Source organism: Schistocerca nitens, chromosome 9 (genome assembly GCF_023898315.1).
Source record: "Schistocerca nitens isolate TAMUIC-IGC-003100 chromosome 9, iqSchNite1.1, whole genome shotgun sequence".
Taxonomy (NCBI): domain Eukaryota; kingdom Metazoa; phylum Arthropoda; class Insecta; order Orthoptera; family Acrididae; genus Schistocerca; species Schistocerca nitens.
Window position 1 is genome coordinate 255613049 of NC_064622.1, and position 14882 is coordinate 255627930.

At 42.3% G+C, this 14882-nt stretch overlaps 1 protein-coding gene across 1 annotated transcript; it reads right to left on the reverse strand.

Moving 5' to 3' along the window:
• Nucleotides 1-235: 235 nt before the first annotated feature.
• On the reverse strand, nt 236-12284 carry LOC126203307 (pupal cuticle protein 36a-like). Its single transcript, XM_049937571.1, has 5 exons — nt 12199-12284; nt 7715-7875; nt 5138-5500; nt 2520-2896; nt 236-821 (listed from the first exon to the last, which is right to left on the reverse strand). Exons 1-5 carry the CDS (start codon nt 12205-12207, stop codon nt 724-726), a joined length of 1008 nt encoding a protein of 335 aa, XP_049793528.1. The 5' UTR covers nt 12208-12284; the 3' UTR covers nt 236-723.
• Between the last annotated feature and the right edge of the window lie 2598 nt (nt 12285-14882).

Sequence of the window (14882 nt, forward strand, 5' to 3'; positions counted from 1 at the left end):
TAGGTTCTAAACGTGATACGACAACGAGAAGCATTCGAGTCGAACTTTAAAATTCCTTTAGAAGGAAATGTTTACCTTTGAACGCCAGGATGGTTTGGTTTCGTATGGCTTTTGAACCTCAAAGTTTTAGTGTTGTGAAGGAAAAAGAACAATTTGTGGTATATATTTAAAACAGCATTTATTACAAAATATATTTTTTTACATTTGTTTTTTTTCACTTTTGCATCACAGAAATAAATAGTCTTTTTATGGGCACAGAACACGAGTTGCTAGTCGCGAACTTTGCCACGCACAATGCCATTGTCGTCATAAGTTTTACTGTCTGAACATTGCAGTAAAAAATAGAAAAGGAGTAAGAAATAATTTAATATATTTACAAGTGATGTTTTCGCGACATTAGTCAGTAGGAGCACCAAAATATTGTCATAGCGCACTAAATCTTAAGGTATATTCCGCTGTGCTCTAATATTTAGAAGGTAGAAGGACACAGCGAGAAGGCTTCCGACTGTCGCGTTGTCTTTAAGTTCCACTAAGACAACAGTGAATTCGTCAGGTATACTTGAACATTTGTCAGAGTCTGTGCAGTCGACACAGTGGCAAAAGAAGTCCGCATTCATGTGAGAAAGTGGTAGGTGGGCAGTGGATTGTGGCACTGGCTATGTCCAGCTAGGTAAGACAAGAGAGCGTCTTGGACATCCAGGCCAGCTGGAAGCCTCCGGACCCTTACTTTCCAGGGTTAGGGTAGGAGTAACCGCTGGTCGCCGAGTAACTGGGCAGGGCACCGGGTCGGCGAGCTCCAGCACCGGGCCGTCCGAAGACCCCTGGAAAAAAAGACGCACAGGCTTCCATCACAAACAACATCGCTTCCCACGAATCATTCAAAATTATTTCGATCCGGCAAGTTAACTTGGAATTTAATTTACTCTGGAGCATGTGAATTGTATACTATCGTTAAGACGTAAAGCCATAAATAATGGGAGATACTTAAACTAGAAATTTTATATTTCAATCAGCTTGTGGACTGATTTTACGACCTTTACAGGGCTCTTCTCTAAGTGAGATATCGTTGTGGTTAGTACTTCTCTAGTAAGTTGGAGTTCGTATTCCAGGCTGGTCATTGTCATTCAGACCAATCAGACAGAATTGTGATAATTTCTAACTCACGATCTCGTAAGTAGCTACATAATTTATGTTATACGTGTGTCTACGCCGACAGTACGATATGGAGACTGCATCAGAGTAATACATGTCCTCTAATTAATATCATTTTATCTTAAGTTCTTATGTGTCAAATTCCTCTCCTACATCAACTACTTTCTGTTGTCGACAGTGCAAAATGTAACTGTTTCCAAGTAGTTTTGCGTAAGTGGATAACACAAGAATTTACATAATTATTCATTGCCTAGTTAACAACGTATTATTGTGATTTTGCGTAAATTGTAGATGTGATGATGGGCGTGAGCTGGTCAGTTATACCTTATTCCATCTGCTTTTGATCCAAGTAGGAGATGATATGGGTCAAAACAAGGAAAATGCTATCCATTTAACATGTCTCTGAATTGCACACATTAAGAGCTCTGAATACTTGTTCACTAGAAAAGATGTGTTTCACAGTAGCCAAAATGAAAATTGCTTCTAATAATTGTTCTTATCGTATCACTGAATACTGACCATACATCCCGGGATATCCTCCATAGAATAAACGAAAACGCAGAATACAAATAATTCAATTGCATCTGCAAATAACACAAATATAAAGGCCTTCAAAGGAAAGAGTCCACTCAGGTCGATAGCAATAATAAAAATAATAAAGAAAACTTTACTACAATTATTCCACTTTACTTACCTAGGATTTGATATTAATTAATGAGTAAGACATTGAGAAGAAGGTTAATAAATGTCATTTATATGCATAACAATTGGAAAATCTTTGGAATGTAAAACAAGGAAGAAAACACATGAAAAGTTTCATGAAGTTGGGATTGCACCTAATCTTGTATATGGTTCCGAATCATGGACAGTAACAAAACCAGGAAAATCACGTGTACAGCCAGTAGAAAACAAGTACATGAGATATGTAAGGGTCTGTAGTAAAATAGATAGAATAAGGAATGAAACAATATGATCAATCTAAATTTCCTTTCAGTTAATGACAAGATAGAAAGTAATGGAACGAATTATCATGTTGATTGTATGATAATAAAAAGTCAGCCAAAAGATTAATGATTTATCGGACGACTGGAAACAGAGAACTAGGTAGATGGTGTAAGAGATGTAAGAACGACAGCGACTGAAACAGGTGAGTATGACATACTCGTTAGAAGGATAATACGGTGTTGAGGTTTGTCACCATCATGAGCTGCATGACTTAAATTTAGTGACCAGCAGTACACCCATGTACTGTTCCATCAAAGAAACTCTTCATCTCAGCTTGTAAGAGGCGGGAGCTAAGGATAGGTGGTTTCCGAATGGTAACAATGAACTGAACCAGAACGAGGCTGAGACTTTTATAAACTTACCAGCTCCTGGGCGACCACCAAACACACCACCAGCACCATCGACACCACGGAGGCCTGTACCAGCTCCAGTTCCAGCACCACCGGCGCCAGTGTAGTCGCCACCGACAACTCCTCCAGCCCGGATGGCAGCGGCCTCTTCAGCGGCATTCTGCTCCAGAGAGCGAAGGATCTCCTCGGGGATTGGTGGCGGAGTGGGGAGGTGGGCACCCTGCGGCTGGAAGCCATTCTCATCGGCGGTGTAGGTGACGGTGTATTGCGCGCCGTCGTCTCCAGTGTAAGTGTAGCGGCCCTGCACGGTCTCCGCCTCAGCATCAGGAATTCCAGCATTCTTCAGGTAGCCCTGCTCGTCCTGGGCGATGCCGTTTCCAGTTTCGTAACTGGTTAAATAAGAACGAGGTAAGGATATAGTATCACTGCTGTGATCAAGAGAATGTTTCTAATGATCTAATATTAGTCGTTTGGCATATCCAATGCAGTTTATCAAGTGCGGGAAACCCTCAGGTTGTGTGTGTGTGTGTGTGTGTGTGTGTGTGTGTGTGTGTGTGTCTGTGCTTGTATGTTTCTGTGTGTGTGGTAGAGGTGGCTGACATTGTCAAGTAGTTCCTTTTCGTTATCAGATTTTACGCACTATTGGTCACGTATGTTAACATGCTGCTTCTCTATTCGGAGAGTTTCAGGGAGGATCGACAGCCTCGGATCGAATCTGTCAGCCAGATTAACGACGAGGGCCAGTGCGATAGTCAACTTGGATGTAGTTTTAGGCGGTTTTTCACATCCGATTGGTGAATGCTGGGCTGGTACCCACGGGGAAGGGTTGGCGACGGGGCTCGAATCAGTCTGCCAGATTAACGACGAGGGCCAGTGGTACAACCAACTTGATTATTTCTTTTTTGTGGTTTTCCACATACAAATAGGTGAATACTGGGCTTGTTCCCAAGGTGAAGTATTGTCGACAGGCCATTGCCAGAAACAGTAATTAACAGACTTACCCCGAATTCTGTGGGACCATGCGAGCTAAAGCTAATTGTTATAGAACCATACGGTATACGTTTCACAGAATGCTGATTAGAAATTTATGACTAACTGAATCAAAGAACTAATAAGTCATGAAAAAGACTATGAGTGAGTATAAGAATAAAAACACATTACAGAGAAGAATTCTGAATTACTGCGAGAAGCCTCTGTACGGAGTAGAAGCGGAGTGGCACAACGTTACCTTTCAACGTAGATCTGAGTACTCGGGTCTTACTATTCAGTTTTTCTTCCAGTTCTGCTGGAAGCCTGTTGCAAACGACACCTGATGGATTGTGCTATACAAGTGTATATCGTATTTTTCCATCTGCTGTTTACCGATTACATATTATAGGCTCATCTAAATTATCCAATATGGCAACAACAAATCACATAATGATATACACGCACAGGGAAAGCAGAGCCACAATTCCAAGACATCTCAACAACTGTAGAAAGGAAGTATGCCTCCTGACACCGCGGATGTCTGGCCCTTTTCTTGAGCTTGGAATGTTTTCGTGATTCCACTGTTGCGTCCCAATATATAATACAAATGTATCTTTCCTTGTTCCAAAACTGTTATAGCGAGAACTATAGATGTTGTGAAATCACAGACTGGTACCGGACACTTTTACATTTATTTTCTTTTTGTGTAACTGTTAAGCGCCGTACATAAGAATTTTTAGTCTGTTAGACAATGATTTTCATGCGTTACCTTCCCTCTGCAACTATAGTAAGAATCTTATAGACATATAGAAGATGTCTCAGACGATTTACTGTGCTGGAAAGTAGACCTATGTTGGCCAATTCTGACTTAATTAACAAATTATTTTTCATGGGCCTAACTAAAAGTGATCAATAATTGCATAACTAATGTTTAATTATTGTGTACAAGATCGGCTAAGTAACTTGCCAGATGAGTTCAATTTTCTGTATCACGCATGTACAGCATGTTACTGCGTGAATGTGGCATACGATTTAACCCCAAAGTCTCTCGTAACGCAATTCTACTATCAGCTATTCTCAGGGCACTGCCCTTTTCAAATCTCAATGAGCATTCTGAACTTTCTACAATAACCACCATTATTTCCATCAATAATAAAGCAGTAGGCTTTTGAAAAAGGAACAGAATCAGAAAGATGTATGTGACGCCACTGAGAGCAGAATTTGCATTGGCATAAAAGATGAAAGGCCATTCATAGCGTCTTTGTTTTTATCACGATATCAAACATGGTGTTTACTACTGTAGACCGAAGTTCCCGCTTCCACACTCACTGCTTCCACACTCACTGTATCTCTCCTAAATCTGATGATACTCATTCAAATTTCCACAACCTCTCTGATGACAGAGCCCCATTGGATTGAAGTTTGGGCTAGAAACTGCGTCCGCTGAAATAAGATTTCGTACTTATCTTAATGCCTATCTGGAGTAACAGCAGATTCTTTCTGAGATCCCTCTCCTTGATGTGTCGCTTATTGCTAATATAGCAGCAAAATTATTCTACTGAAAAATATGTTTGGAAGATAACAAATGAAGGTTTGAAATGTGAATTAATTTGGTTCAGTTTCTGTGTGTGTATGTTAATGTAGCCTCACGAAGAACTTACCTGAAAGCATAGCTTCCATCGCCGTTGTTGACATTTTCGTATCGGAGGATGGGAATGACTGGTCCACTTGGAGCACCAGCGCCTGGGATGAATCTGCCAGCACCACCACCAAGACCAGCGGCTGCACCTCGGCCAGCACCAAGACCAGCGCCTCCAAGGCCACCTCGCCCAGCACCGAGACCGGCGCCTCCAAGTCCACCAAGACCTCCAAGACCGGCGCCAGTCCCTGCACCTCCCAGACCAGCACCAAGGCCGCCTCGTCCAGCACCAAGACCTCCTCGGCCTACACCACCAAGACCACCAAGACCATCGAGACCTCCAGGTCCTCCGAAGCCAGCACCACCGAGACCAGCTCCTCCGAAACTGTAAAATCACACAGGTGTGAAATTTCATGGAAATAATACTATAAAGAATAGCCATCTCACGCCAGAAAAATTTACAGAGCCACTGCATTTTCGAAGTGGATCACTAGTTATATATATTCAGGCCTTCCTACAATGTGACACAAACAGTTCGTTTGAGGACCTACCACTATCAAGAAACATAGAACTCAGTGCAATTACAATTCCCTATGAGTACAATATAATACATGTAATTCACTTGACAAATAAAAAGATTCCATTACCGTCCTGAGATCGAAACTGAAAACTTCATAGTCGGCTCCTTTATTGTACATGTATCATGCAAGCCGGTATTTCAAAACAATATGAACCTGATGTTTTCAACATAAATACTTTCTGCACTCGTTACTAAAGCCGGTAGTACAATGAAACTGCGGTGCCTGCATGGTAGTAAAACCTATAGTTACTACCAGTGACGTACCTAAAACCCTAATGTTCACAAAGGGAAGGTATTTTTTTCAGTTTCGCTTTTGGGGTTTCCCACTCGTGTTTATACAAGGTGAACACGATGACTGTTTATATTCTACCACAGTGATCTAGATGAAGTTGAGACGAAGGAATTGATACATGACATTTGTGGTGTATCAAAAGAGGAAACACTCAAACCGGTCTACAAAAGGTACCTAAGCTACAGCACAAGCAACGCCACATGAGATTTTGGTTAAAGTAGTTCTTGAATATTAAAAACCCCTTGTTCTGCTATTTATAATATAGATAGCTGGTATCTGTGATTATTTTACTTCAAAATATTATGAATTTTAACAGCACAAATAAGGCTTTTGTTTGTCTGCCCTTGTTGCTACAAATCTACTGTGCTGGTGAGGGTTAAGTTTATGGTGAACTGTGAATGTAATTAGTTCTTGTATAAGTCTTATTTCTTTCATAATGCCCGCGGGAAAATTGAAGTTAATAATGTTGACAATCCAACCTCGAAGGCGAGAGACAGTTGTCATGTGAGCGGGAGATGTGCTTGCTTGAATGTGTGTGTGTCTGTGTATTGTCTAATTTAGAAGAAGGGCTTTTCGCCGAAAGCTCAGATGTTTAGCAGTCTTCTTGTTGTGCCTCAACGTCTCCACTAGGCGGTGTGTAGCACTCTATGCTTTTCATAATACTGCCATTATTCCATCCTGGATTCACCATTGAAGACCTTGAAAGTCTCATAGGCGACAAGTGTTCTATATAAAATTTGTTCGTCTCGACTTCCCTTTACACCACTGCGATACGTTCAAGTTATCTTTTCTACTCTGAACAGAATTTACAATAATATAACTTGCTTTTCATCCAGAAGCTGCTTGATTTGAAAGATGGAATTTACTCAGGTTTAATGTCTGTACGTGAGTATGAAAATAATTTTAATGACAAATATGTATGCAAAGAAAAGCTCGTTCTCTAAGTAAATCTTTTCTCCCATCCTATTTGAGTATCAACTAGTGCTGCATTGAAAGTGGTTATGGCACTGCAATAATATATTTGATATTTCATTATCTGATCATTACATGCAAAATTTCAATTACATTCTGCAAAAAGAGGGACAAACCGAATACAAAATAGCTTCATTAAAGAGAGTTTTAATTGATAAAATCTTCTTATGTATGTATATTACCAAAAAAACACTAAAAATTATTTTACGCTACATTGATTTATGTAGTCATCTAGCACTCTTCGATGTCTAACTTGGTGTGTGGCGCAATCCCATTACTGTAACATGATACACGTCAAAAAAGTGCTGTGGAAGGAAACAGTTCTCATTTATGGCTCTAGATCATCTAGTCCGCAAAATCACTGATTTTTTACTATTAATGTCCTTCTGTTGCTTAACCATCAAACTTAAATTCTTTTCCACGGACGTACATCTATATCTATGGCCAGAAAATGATCAAAGTAGAGTGCTTGAATGTAGCTGCTATTTCCTTGCAGTACATTCACACACTTAGTGCTGTAAAGATTATTTCAAAAGATGCTGTGTTAGTTTGTGTTGGTCTATCTTCAGCATTTTAGACCCCCAGCTGTAAGGCATAATTCGGGTCGACGATTCTCATCCTCCGAAAATGCTGTTGCTCAAGGGCAGCTTACGTCAGGGAGTCAAATGTGTTACCATTTATAGAAAGTCTCCTTGTAGGCTCTGCTAGTAGATTAGAAAGCACCAGTACAAATTGAATGTCTACGGGATACTCACCCAGGCCTTCTAGCTCCGAAGACTCCACCAGCTCCAGGTCCGCCAAACGGCGCTGCGATGGCCCCTTGTGCTCCGCCGGCCAGGGGTGCACCCGCAGGAGGCAGGTACGACTTATCCAGGCGGCCAGCTGCCGCCATACCCACCAGGGCTGCCAACACCAACTGAGAAACGATGGACATTTTAATCTAAAACGCAGAATGGTTCACTGGTACAACTCGAAGCACTGAAATTCGGAATTTTCAACCTGATCCTGAATAAAGATACAGAAAAAATATGTGTAGTCGTTAATTGGGTAAATTAATAAGGAAAGAAACATTGTGTGCTTCATGAAAGACAAACGGCCCAAGTTACTCGTATCAAACATGTGTATTCAACCTATCGCCATCTAACTACAAATCAAGTGGAGTGGTGCTACGGTAAAATACAGGATTTCAGATTTCTTTGCAGCTATCCAAATTTATTTTCTGTTATTTCCTCATACCTCGTAACGGGAATATAGGGTTGCTTTCTTCCCCACTCCGAGATTATAGTGCACCCTGAATTATTTCGTCTTCGAACGCACATTAAACGGTAGCGTTTCTTTCAAAGAGCAGTGGGATTATGTTTATTGTCATAGGAAGAAACATCAGTGGACAGTCAGAATCATATCATGATTCGTCGTACTAACGATCAAAAAGTGATATTGCTGTGTAAATAGTGGTATGGATATGTTTAGACTAGAATCAAAGAGGAAGATGAGAACAATAAGGAAAGTGGAAGTCGTTTCGAAATAGAAACGTCTGGATAGCAGCAGATATGAATTGTAGCTCGTTAACTAACATGTTTATCAGAGTGGTGTGCTCCATAAATGACGCGTCATGCAGAAACTAAATGGAGGTCCCCATTATAAATATTGTAACGTTAGTTCACTTGAAACGTTTCTATTGGGATTATTTTCGACCTCATAATTTGATGCCGCACAACAGTATGTAAAAATTAACTAATTACAAAAGGAAAATATTGTAACACCATATCACAGTTCACAGAATGGCTACTGAGGCGTGCTGCTAAGTTCGTTATCCGGTAGGTTCGCTCAGCACGCAGCTACTTCGTGAACTCAGATGGGAATCCTTAGAAGCACTATTGCGGAAAAGTAGTGAACCGAAATTGAGGCCGACTGCCGAACAATTGTACTACCTCCAATGTACATTTCGGGTAAGGACTAAAAAGATTAACAGAAATTAGGGCTCGTAGACAGGCTTACAGACAGTCGTTTTCACCTCGTTCTGTTTGCGTGTGGAACAGGTGAGGAAACGACTAATGGTGGTACGTGGTACCGTACGGTGCCTTGCTATGTGTACATGTAGATATAGATGTAGATGACATCTGTGTCACCGTCGACTGTGGTAGTGGGTCACACAGCAGAAAGCTGGTACACAATACCCTGTTTGAAGGAGCCGCTGCAGTCAGCCACGTGGGTGTTAACTGCCGTAGTGAGCACGACAGTCACGCCCGCTGTGCACGCCCACATACAGTGACTCATGCGCAGGCATCTTTCTTACGGCAGACTGGCTCCGAGAATCATTCACGTCTCTTACGATTAGCGAATCATTGAGGCCCCTTCGCCGAGGTCCTAGCAGCAGCGCATATTGACTCACAGCCGTATTTTCGTCACTGCACCCAGCAAGACGAATGCGGATTGCAGCGGCTGCAGCGGCTCTGAAATCCCATCTGGACAGAAAGACTAGACGCAAGAGCCGAGTTGCCCGCGACCTCTGGAGCAGACGCCGGCCTGGCCGTGTCTCACTTTCTAACGCCCGCACGGCACGGCACTGCGCTATTACGGCAGCAAAAAGAGACCGCAGCCAATCCTCCGAGATTACGCGAGAGGCGGGCAAGACTCGTCTGGCGCGTCTTCGGCGGTCAGACCGCCTCACTCGGTGGATCGCAGTGAGGTAGGCCACCAGGCGAACTCACGTCGAAGCTGAGGTGCGCGCTGAATTCCGTGAGAACCGAGTCGTATGGTGTCAGGCAAATACCATATCGATATCCAGGTTTTGGTTTTACAAAATTCCCCTAAATCATAATGTCTACCACGATGATTCCTTCCCAAATACAAGGCTGGTTCCTCCACCGTTTCTTTCGTCGCGGGATCGTTTAGTCGGTGCTAGAGCGTTAAGAAAGTTTTCAGCAATCTCCAGTTGCAGACGCTGCAAGAGAGGCGTTGTGCATCACTGAAAGGTTTACTGCTGAAAGAGCATGTGTTCCAAAAAGAGAAACTCAACACTTTACATCTGCATAGGTCTCGCTTAGAAAAACGATCGATGAAGCGACAGCTCTGAGATCTATGGACAGTAGCTCTTCTCGCGTACTATTGTAGATGAAAGGGGGGGGGGGAAATGTACTGGTAACTGATGTACCCAGCCACTGCACACCATTATGAGGAGAGCAGACTATAGACTTACCTGAAAATGTGGCTATGTGGCCCCTCAATTTCAAATGATCTCATTACCGAGGAAGTCTCAAATCATCAAAATTACTTTTCTTTCTCTGTCCATATTTCCAACTAAATTCATAGACTTCTCCTGTCCATTAATGTTCACTTTACGTAAGGTAGGGAAATTTACAAACATATTATATGATGTACAGTAAAATGGAAACGGAAAAAAGCAAGTAGACTTTCAGGTTTCATAAGCAATCGTCATAACATTCGTGGCTTCGCACTGGATGGGATATATATATATATATATATATATATATATATATATATATATATATATATATATATATATAAGAAATCGCATGGCAAAGATTGCGACTGTATGGAGAATTTGTCAGAGCTTCCCAGCGAAATTTCTGCAGCTTGGTTCCAAACAACTCTTGAAACTTGAGTGGGCCCGTCCACGTGTTGCCAAAGATGTTTCGAGCACACCGCAAAAGTTTCGTTTGAGAGCAATTACACATCCACCATAACAGTCCCGATCTCTCCCCATGTGATTTACATTTTCTTTTTAATCTCTGAAGAAAGATATTCGTGGCCGTCGATTTGCTTCAAACGCAGTACTGCAGTTCGAGGTGCCTGAAAGATGCCTAAGGAATGAATCGATTTAATGGCAGATCTTGTGGAAAAATGAAAGAACGCATTCGACTTTTAAGTACTAGACGAAAAGGCCGCGCGGAGTGGCCGCACGGTTAGAGTCGCCATTTCACGGAAAGCGCGGCGTCTCCCGCATGAGATTCGAGTCCTCCCTCGGGCATGGGTGTGTGTGTCGTTCTTAGCATTAGTTAAATTACGTTGATTTAACTAGTGTGTAAGTCTAGGGACCGATGACCCAGCAGTTTGGTTCCTTAGGAATTCATACACATTGGCACATTTTTTACTAGATGAAATACGAGAATAGGGAAAGCCTCCTAGTTTCCTTATGAGCGCTACACGTGTTTGTCATGTAGTACTCGCTACCTGTCACACAGACCGAAGTCATTCTACATCGAAGGTTTCGTATTTAACGATATTTGACAATGTTTCTTTTAAACTCGTAGACATAGGGAGTGGTTATTAGTCACTGTCTTTTTTTAGGTTCTGTGATCGAAATACGAAGTACGACTGGCCTGTTTGTAGATACGTGATTATCGAAGAAGCACTAGAGCGCTAGGGCACACCGAATCCTAAATTGACTAGGTATCAGAGACCCACCGCATGCTACATATGACTATACATCAGACCAAACAACGCATACATGTTGTTGCAACACCGTGTAGATGGTCTCAGGGTGAATACGGTACAAACGACGATCTGAGGTAACTCGTACATTTGACCGTTAGTAACGTTACTCAGGCTCAGCGACTATACTGACCAATGGATGTTCAAAATCAGAAAAAAGAAGTCCTTTCTCTTCTAAATACTAAGTGTGATGACAGCTGGGAAAACTGACGCTACAATAACTAACGAATATTAAGGGAGCAGTTGCAGATTTCAGTTGTCAATGTGAGCCTAGTGTTAGTGTTAGCTCTCGTGGACTGTCAACATTTAGTAGTTTTCCACAGATATTCCTGTCTGGTTATCAGATTAAATCGAGGAGCGCTCTGCCACTTGTGTCCAACTGAAGAATTTCGTCAGCAGTAAAAGCGGTCACTAACGCTCATGGAACGCATGAAAGGCGTACTGCGTGGCCGGCCGCTGTCGCTCAGCGGTTCTAGGCGCTACAGTCCGGAACCGCGCTGCTGCTACGGTCGCAGGTTCGAATCCTGCCTCGAGCATGGATGTGTGTCATGTCCTTAGGTTAAATAGGTTCAAGTGGCTATAAGTCTAGGGGAATAGATGTTAAGTTCCATGGTGCTTAGAGCCATTTGAACCATTTTTGAAGCTTACTGCATACCTGAAGCCGGAGGGCTGTACTTTCATCAACCGACTAAGAGTCCAGCTGCCACTCGGCTTCATTTTATAGTAACCAGTGTACGAACGCTCTTGAAACACCTAAACATCTTGAAGTAGCTAATCTACTCACCAGTTTCATGATGCTTGTGATAAGTGCTCCTGGCTGGAAGATCACGGTGCGAATGACGACGCTATCGCCAGGAATGGAATGGAATGATCTGATGCTGGCGAGTGGTGTGGCCGCTCTATTTATACGCAGCAGCGCTACGCACCCTCTGCCGCGCCTCCACGCCCCTCCAATTCTTCCGCGCATCCTTGCACCGACAGGTCTCCGCGGGCAATGGGGTCGCTTGCGAAATGCGATCATCACCGGCCGCACACGCGGTTCGCACGCTACCGCTGGAGACGGTGGTCGCGGTGGAGGGGCAGCCAGATTATGCTCAGTCAACATTCAGATTACGGGCAGGCGCCGTAGGCGGAGCAGTGCTGAGTGCTCCTCCCTGACGGCTACTGTGCGGCGTCAGCGCGGTGTCACGCCACTTTCAGTGCGCGTCTGGACAGCCGAGCTCACAAGTGTTCTCTCTGAAGAGTTTGGGAACGGGTGTAGTTCGTGGACACTTAGTGTCTCCTTATGCCGTTTGATGATACAAAATACCCCATGGAATTATGTCACAGCGAAGTTGTGAACTGATGATTTATGATCTGAGGTTTTCGTTACTTGCTTTTACTCCTTAACGGTTTCATAATTAGAACTGTGTTCAATCTCAGAAATATTTCTAACAAACTCTTTCAGCACTGCATTCAATGTGGTCACCTAGGGGCAACGTAGCAAAAACAGTTTCATTTGCTCTTCTCTTCTCTGTCACTACCCTATCATCTATGACTTCGTGAAATCGAAAATTTTCCCGACGAATTGAATGCTCCAACAAAATTTCGGACTAGCAGTCGGCCGTCGTTTAATACATCCTATAATATTTAGACTGCACACCTGCCAGTCATCTTCAGGTGAGCCATCGATGGCTGGAACATTTACTCATCACGTCTTTTTCGATCTTCTTCCTAATAATTCAAATCTTTTCTCTTACTGTTTTAAGCTTTCAGTCGTATATTTAAAACTTCCCTTCTGAAAACATCTCTTTTCACTGCCTCTCTTATTTTTATATTGTGTATTCTCTTCTTCAACTTCATTTCTTTTAATTTCTTGGCTCCAGCTTGTTAATTTCTTGCTCCAAGAATAGCTCAACATTTTTTAATCAGCCTACGTTCACCCTGTTTAAATGTTCAAAAACTAGGAGTCTTCACAGTTCTAACACTTGCATCAGACGTAAGGCGCGCGTCCGAATATTCGGCTGGTGCTATGATTGGTGTGACACTAATTTTATTTCACGATGTGTAATTCTATGTCTCTTTTAACATGTTGGCTTCGTGTTTCCTCTCTCCAATATTTACAGTTTTTCTAATTTACAGTTCAGTTTTAGGCACTGATTTCACTGATATATTATAACGCATTAGTTTGGAACCTCTCGGCATTCACTTTTCATCGTACGTATGTCTTGTTATTCCACATGTCCTATGTGTTTAGTGAGTCTTTTCATGTACCTTAGTTTCTTCTACCTCTTTTCCTTGAATTCTTTCTTCCAGATAATTCAACGTTTTCACTTTTTCCATATGATCGATATCTGTCAATAAATAATTAGAAATATTAATTTATTGTAGTGCGTATCTCGGTTTTCGCTGCGGAAATTCTGAATCTTACTATTCTGGCTGTTTGGTCTACCGAGTCAACATGTATTTTGTTGTGGACTGACAAGAGCAGCCAGTCCACAATGAAGTAGCCGATAGGGCACGCGTCAACTCACGCCGTCTTGCGTTGAATCTGAAACAGGATATGTGGTAAAAGCTATAAAGAAAAGAACGGAGCTTCTCATATACTTATCTTTAATTTCTTCTTGTACATCTCTATGGTGAACACAAGTGAGACTCTCTCCAGATATGGATAACTGCGCCTTGCTAGGTCGTCCGTACTACTGGGGCCGAGTTCTAGTCAGTGTCTCGAGACCTGCCATGTGGTGGCGCTCGGTCTGCGATAACACAGTGGCGACACGCGGGTCCGACATGTACTAGAGGACCGCGGCCGATTTAAGCTACCACCTAGCAAGTGTGGTGTCTGACGGTGACACCACATATTTCTGCACCTGCTAGATTTTCAGGTGGTACAACGAAATCGTCTGTAGATTCTAGACAATTCACTTCAATACAGTTTTATTCTTCTCGTTTTCATTGATGATACCTGATATTCAATTTTACTTATTTTTTCTTTTCATTCTTTAATAGCAACTCGCACATGCTATCGTTACTTGAACTCGGTACCCTCAGATTTCAGGTCTACCGCGACACCACGGGACTGATAGAGGTTGAGGGTGATTACGTTATATGCCTACGCTTAACGTTTCTTAAATGTTTCAGTATGTTGCGAATTCTCACTATAAGAGGAAACTCTGTCGTAAAGTAGAGATAATGGTCACCAGACTGTGCTCCAATTTTCTGCATTCAACGCTTTTCATTCTGTCATGGACAGAGAATAGGTGGAAACTTGCGGTGATATGTTCGTTGGATTAGAAGTTATGCTCTTCGGATCTCTTTTTGGTCATTTAAAACAATTTTCTACACACTAGTATACAATTGTGTTTTCCGCCCACATTTTATTGCATGCTGTAAGCCTTAAATCATTGCGTACCTAACTGCCAATTCAGTCAAGTGATGTGTATTGAAATCGGTACATTTAATAGTATTTTCCTGCTTAAAATATCTCCT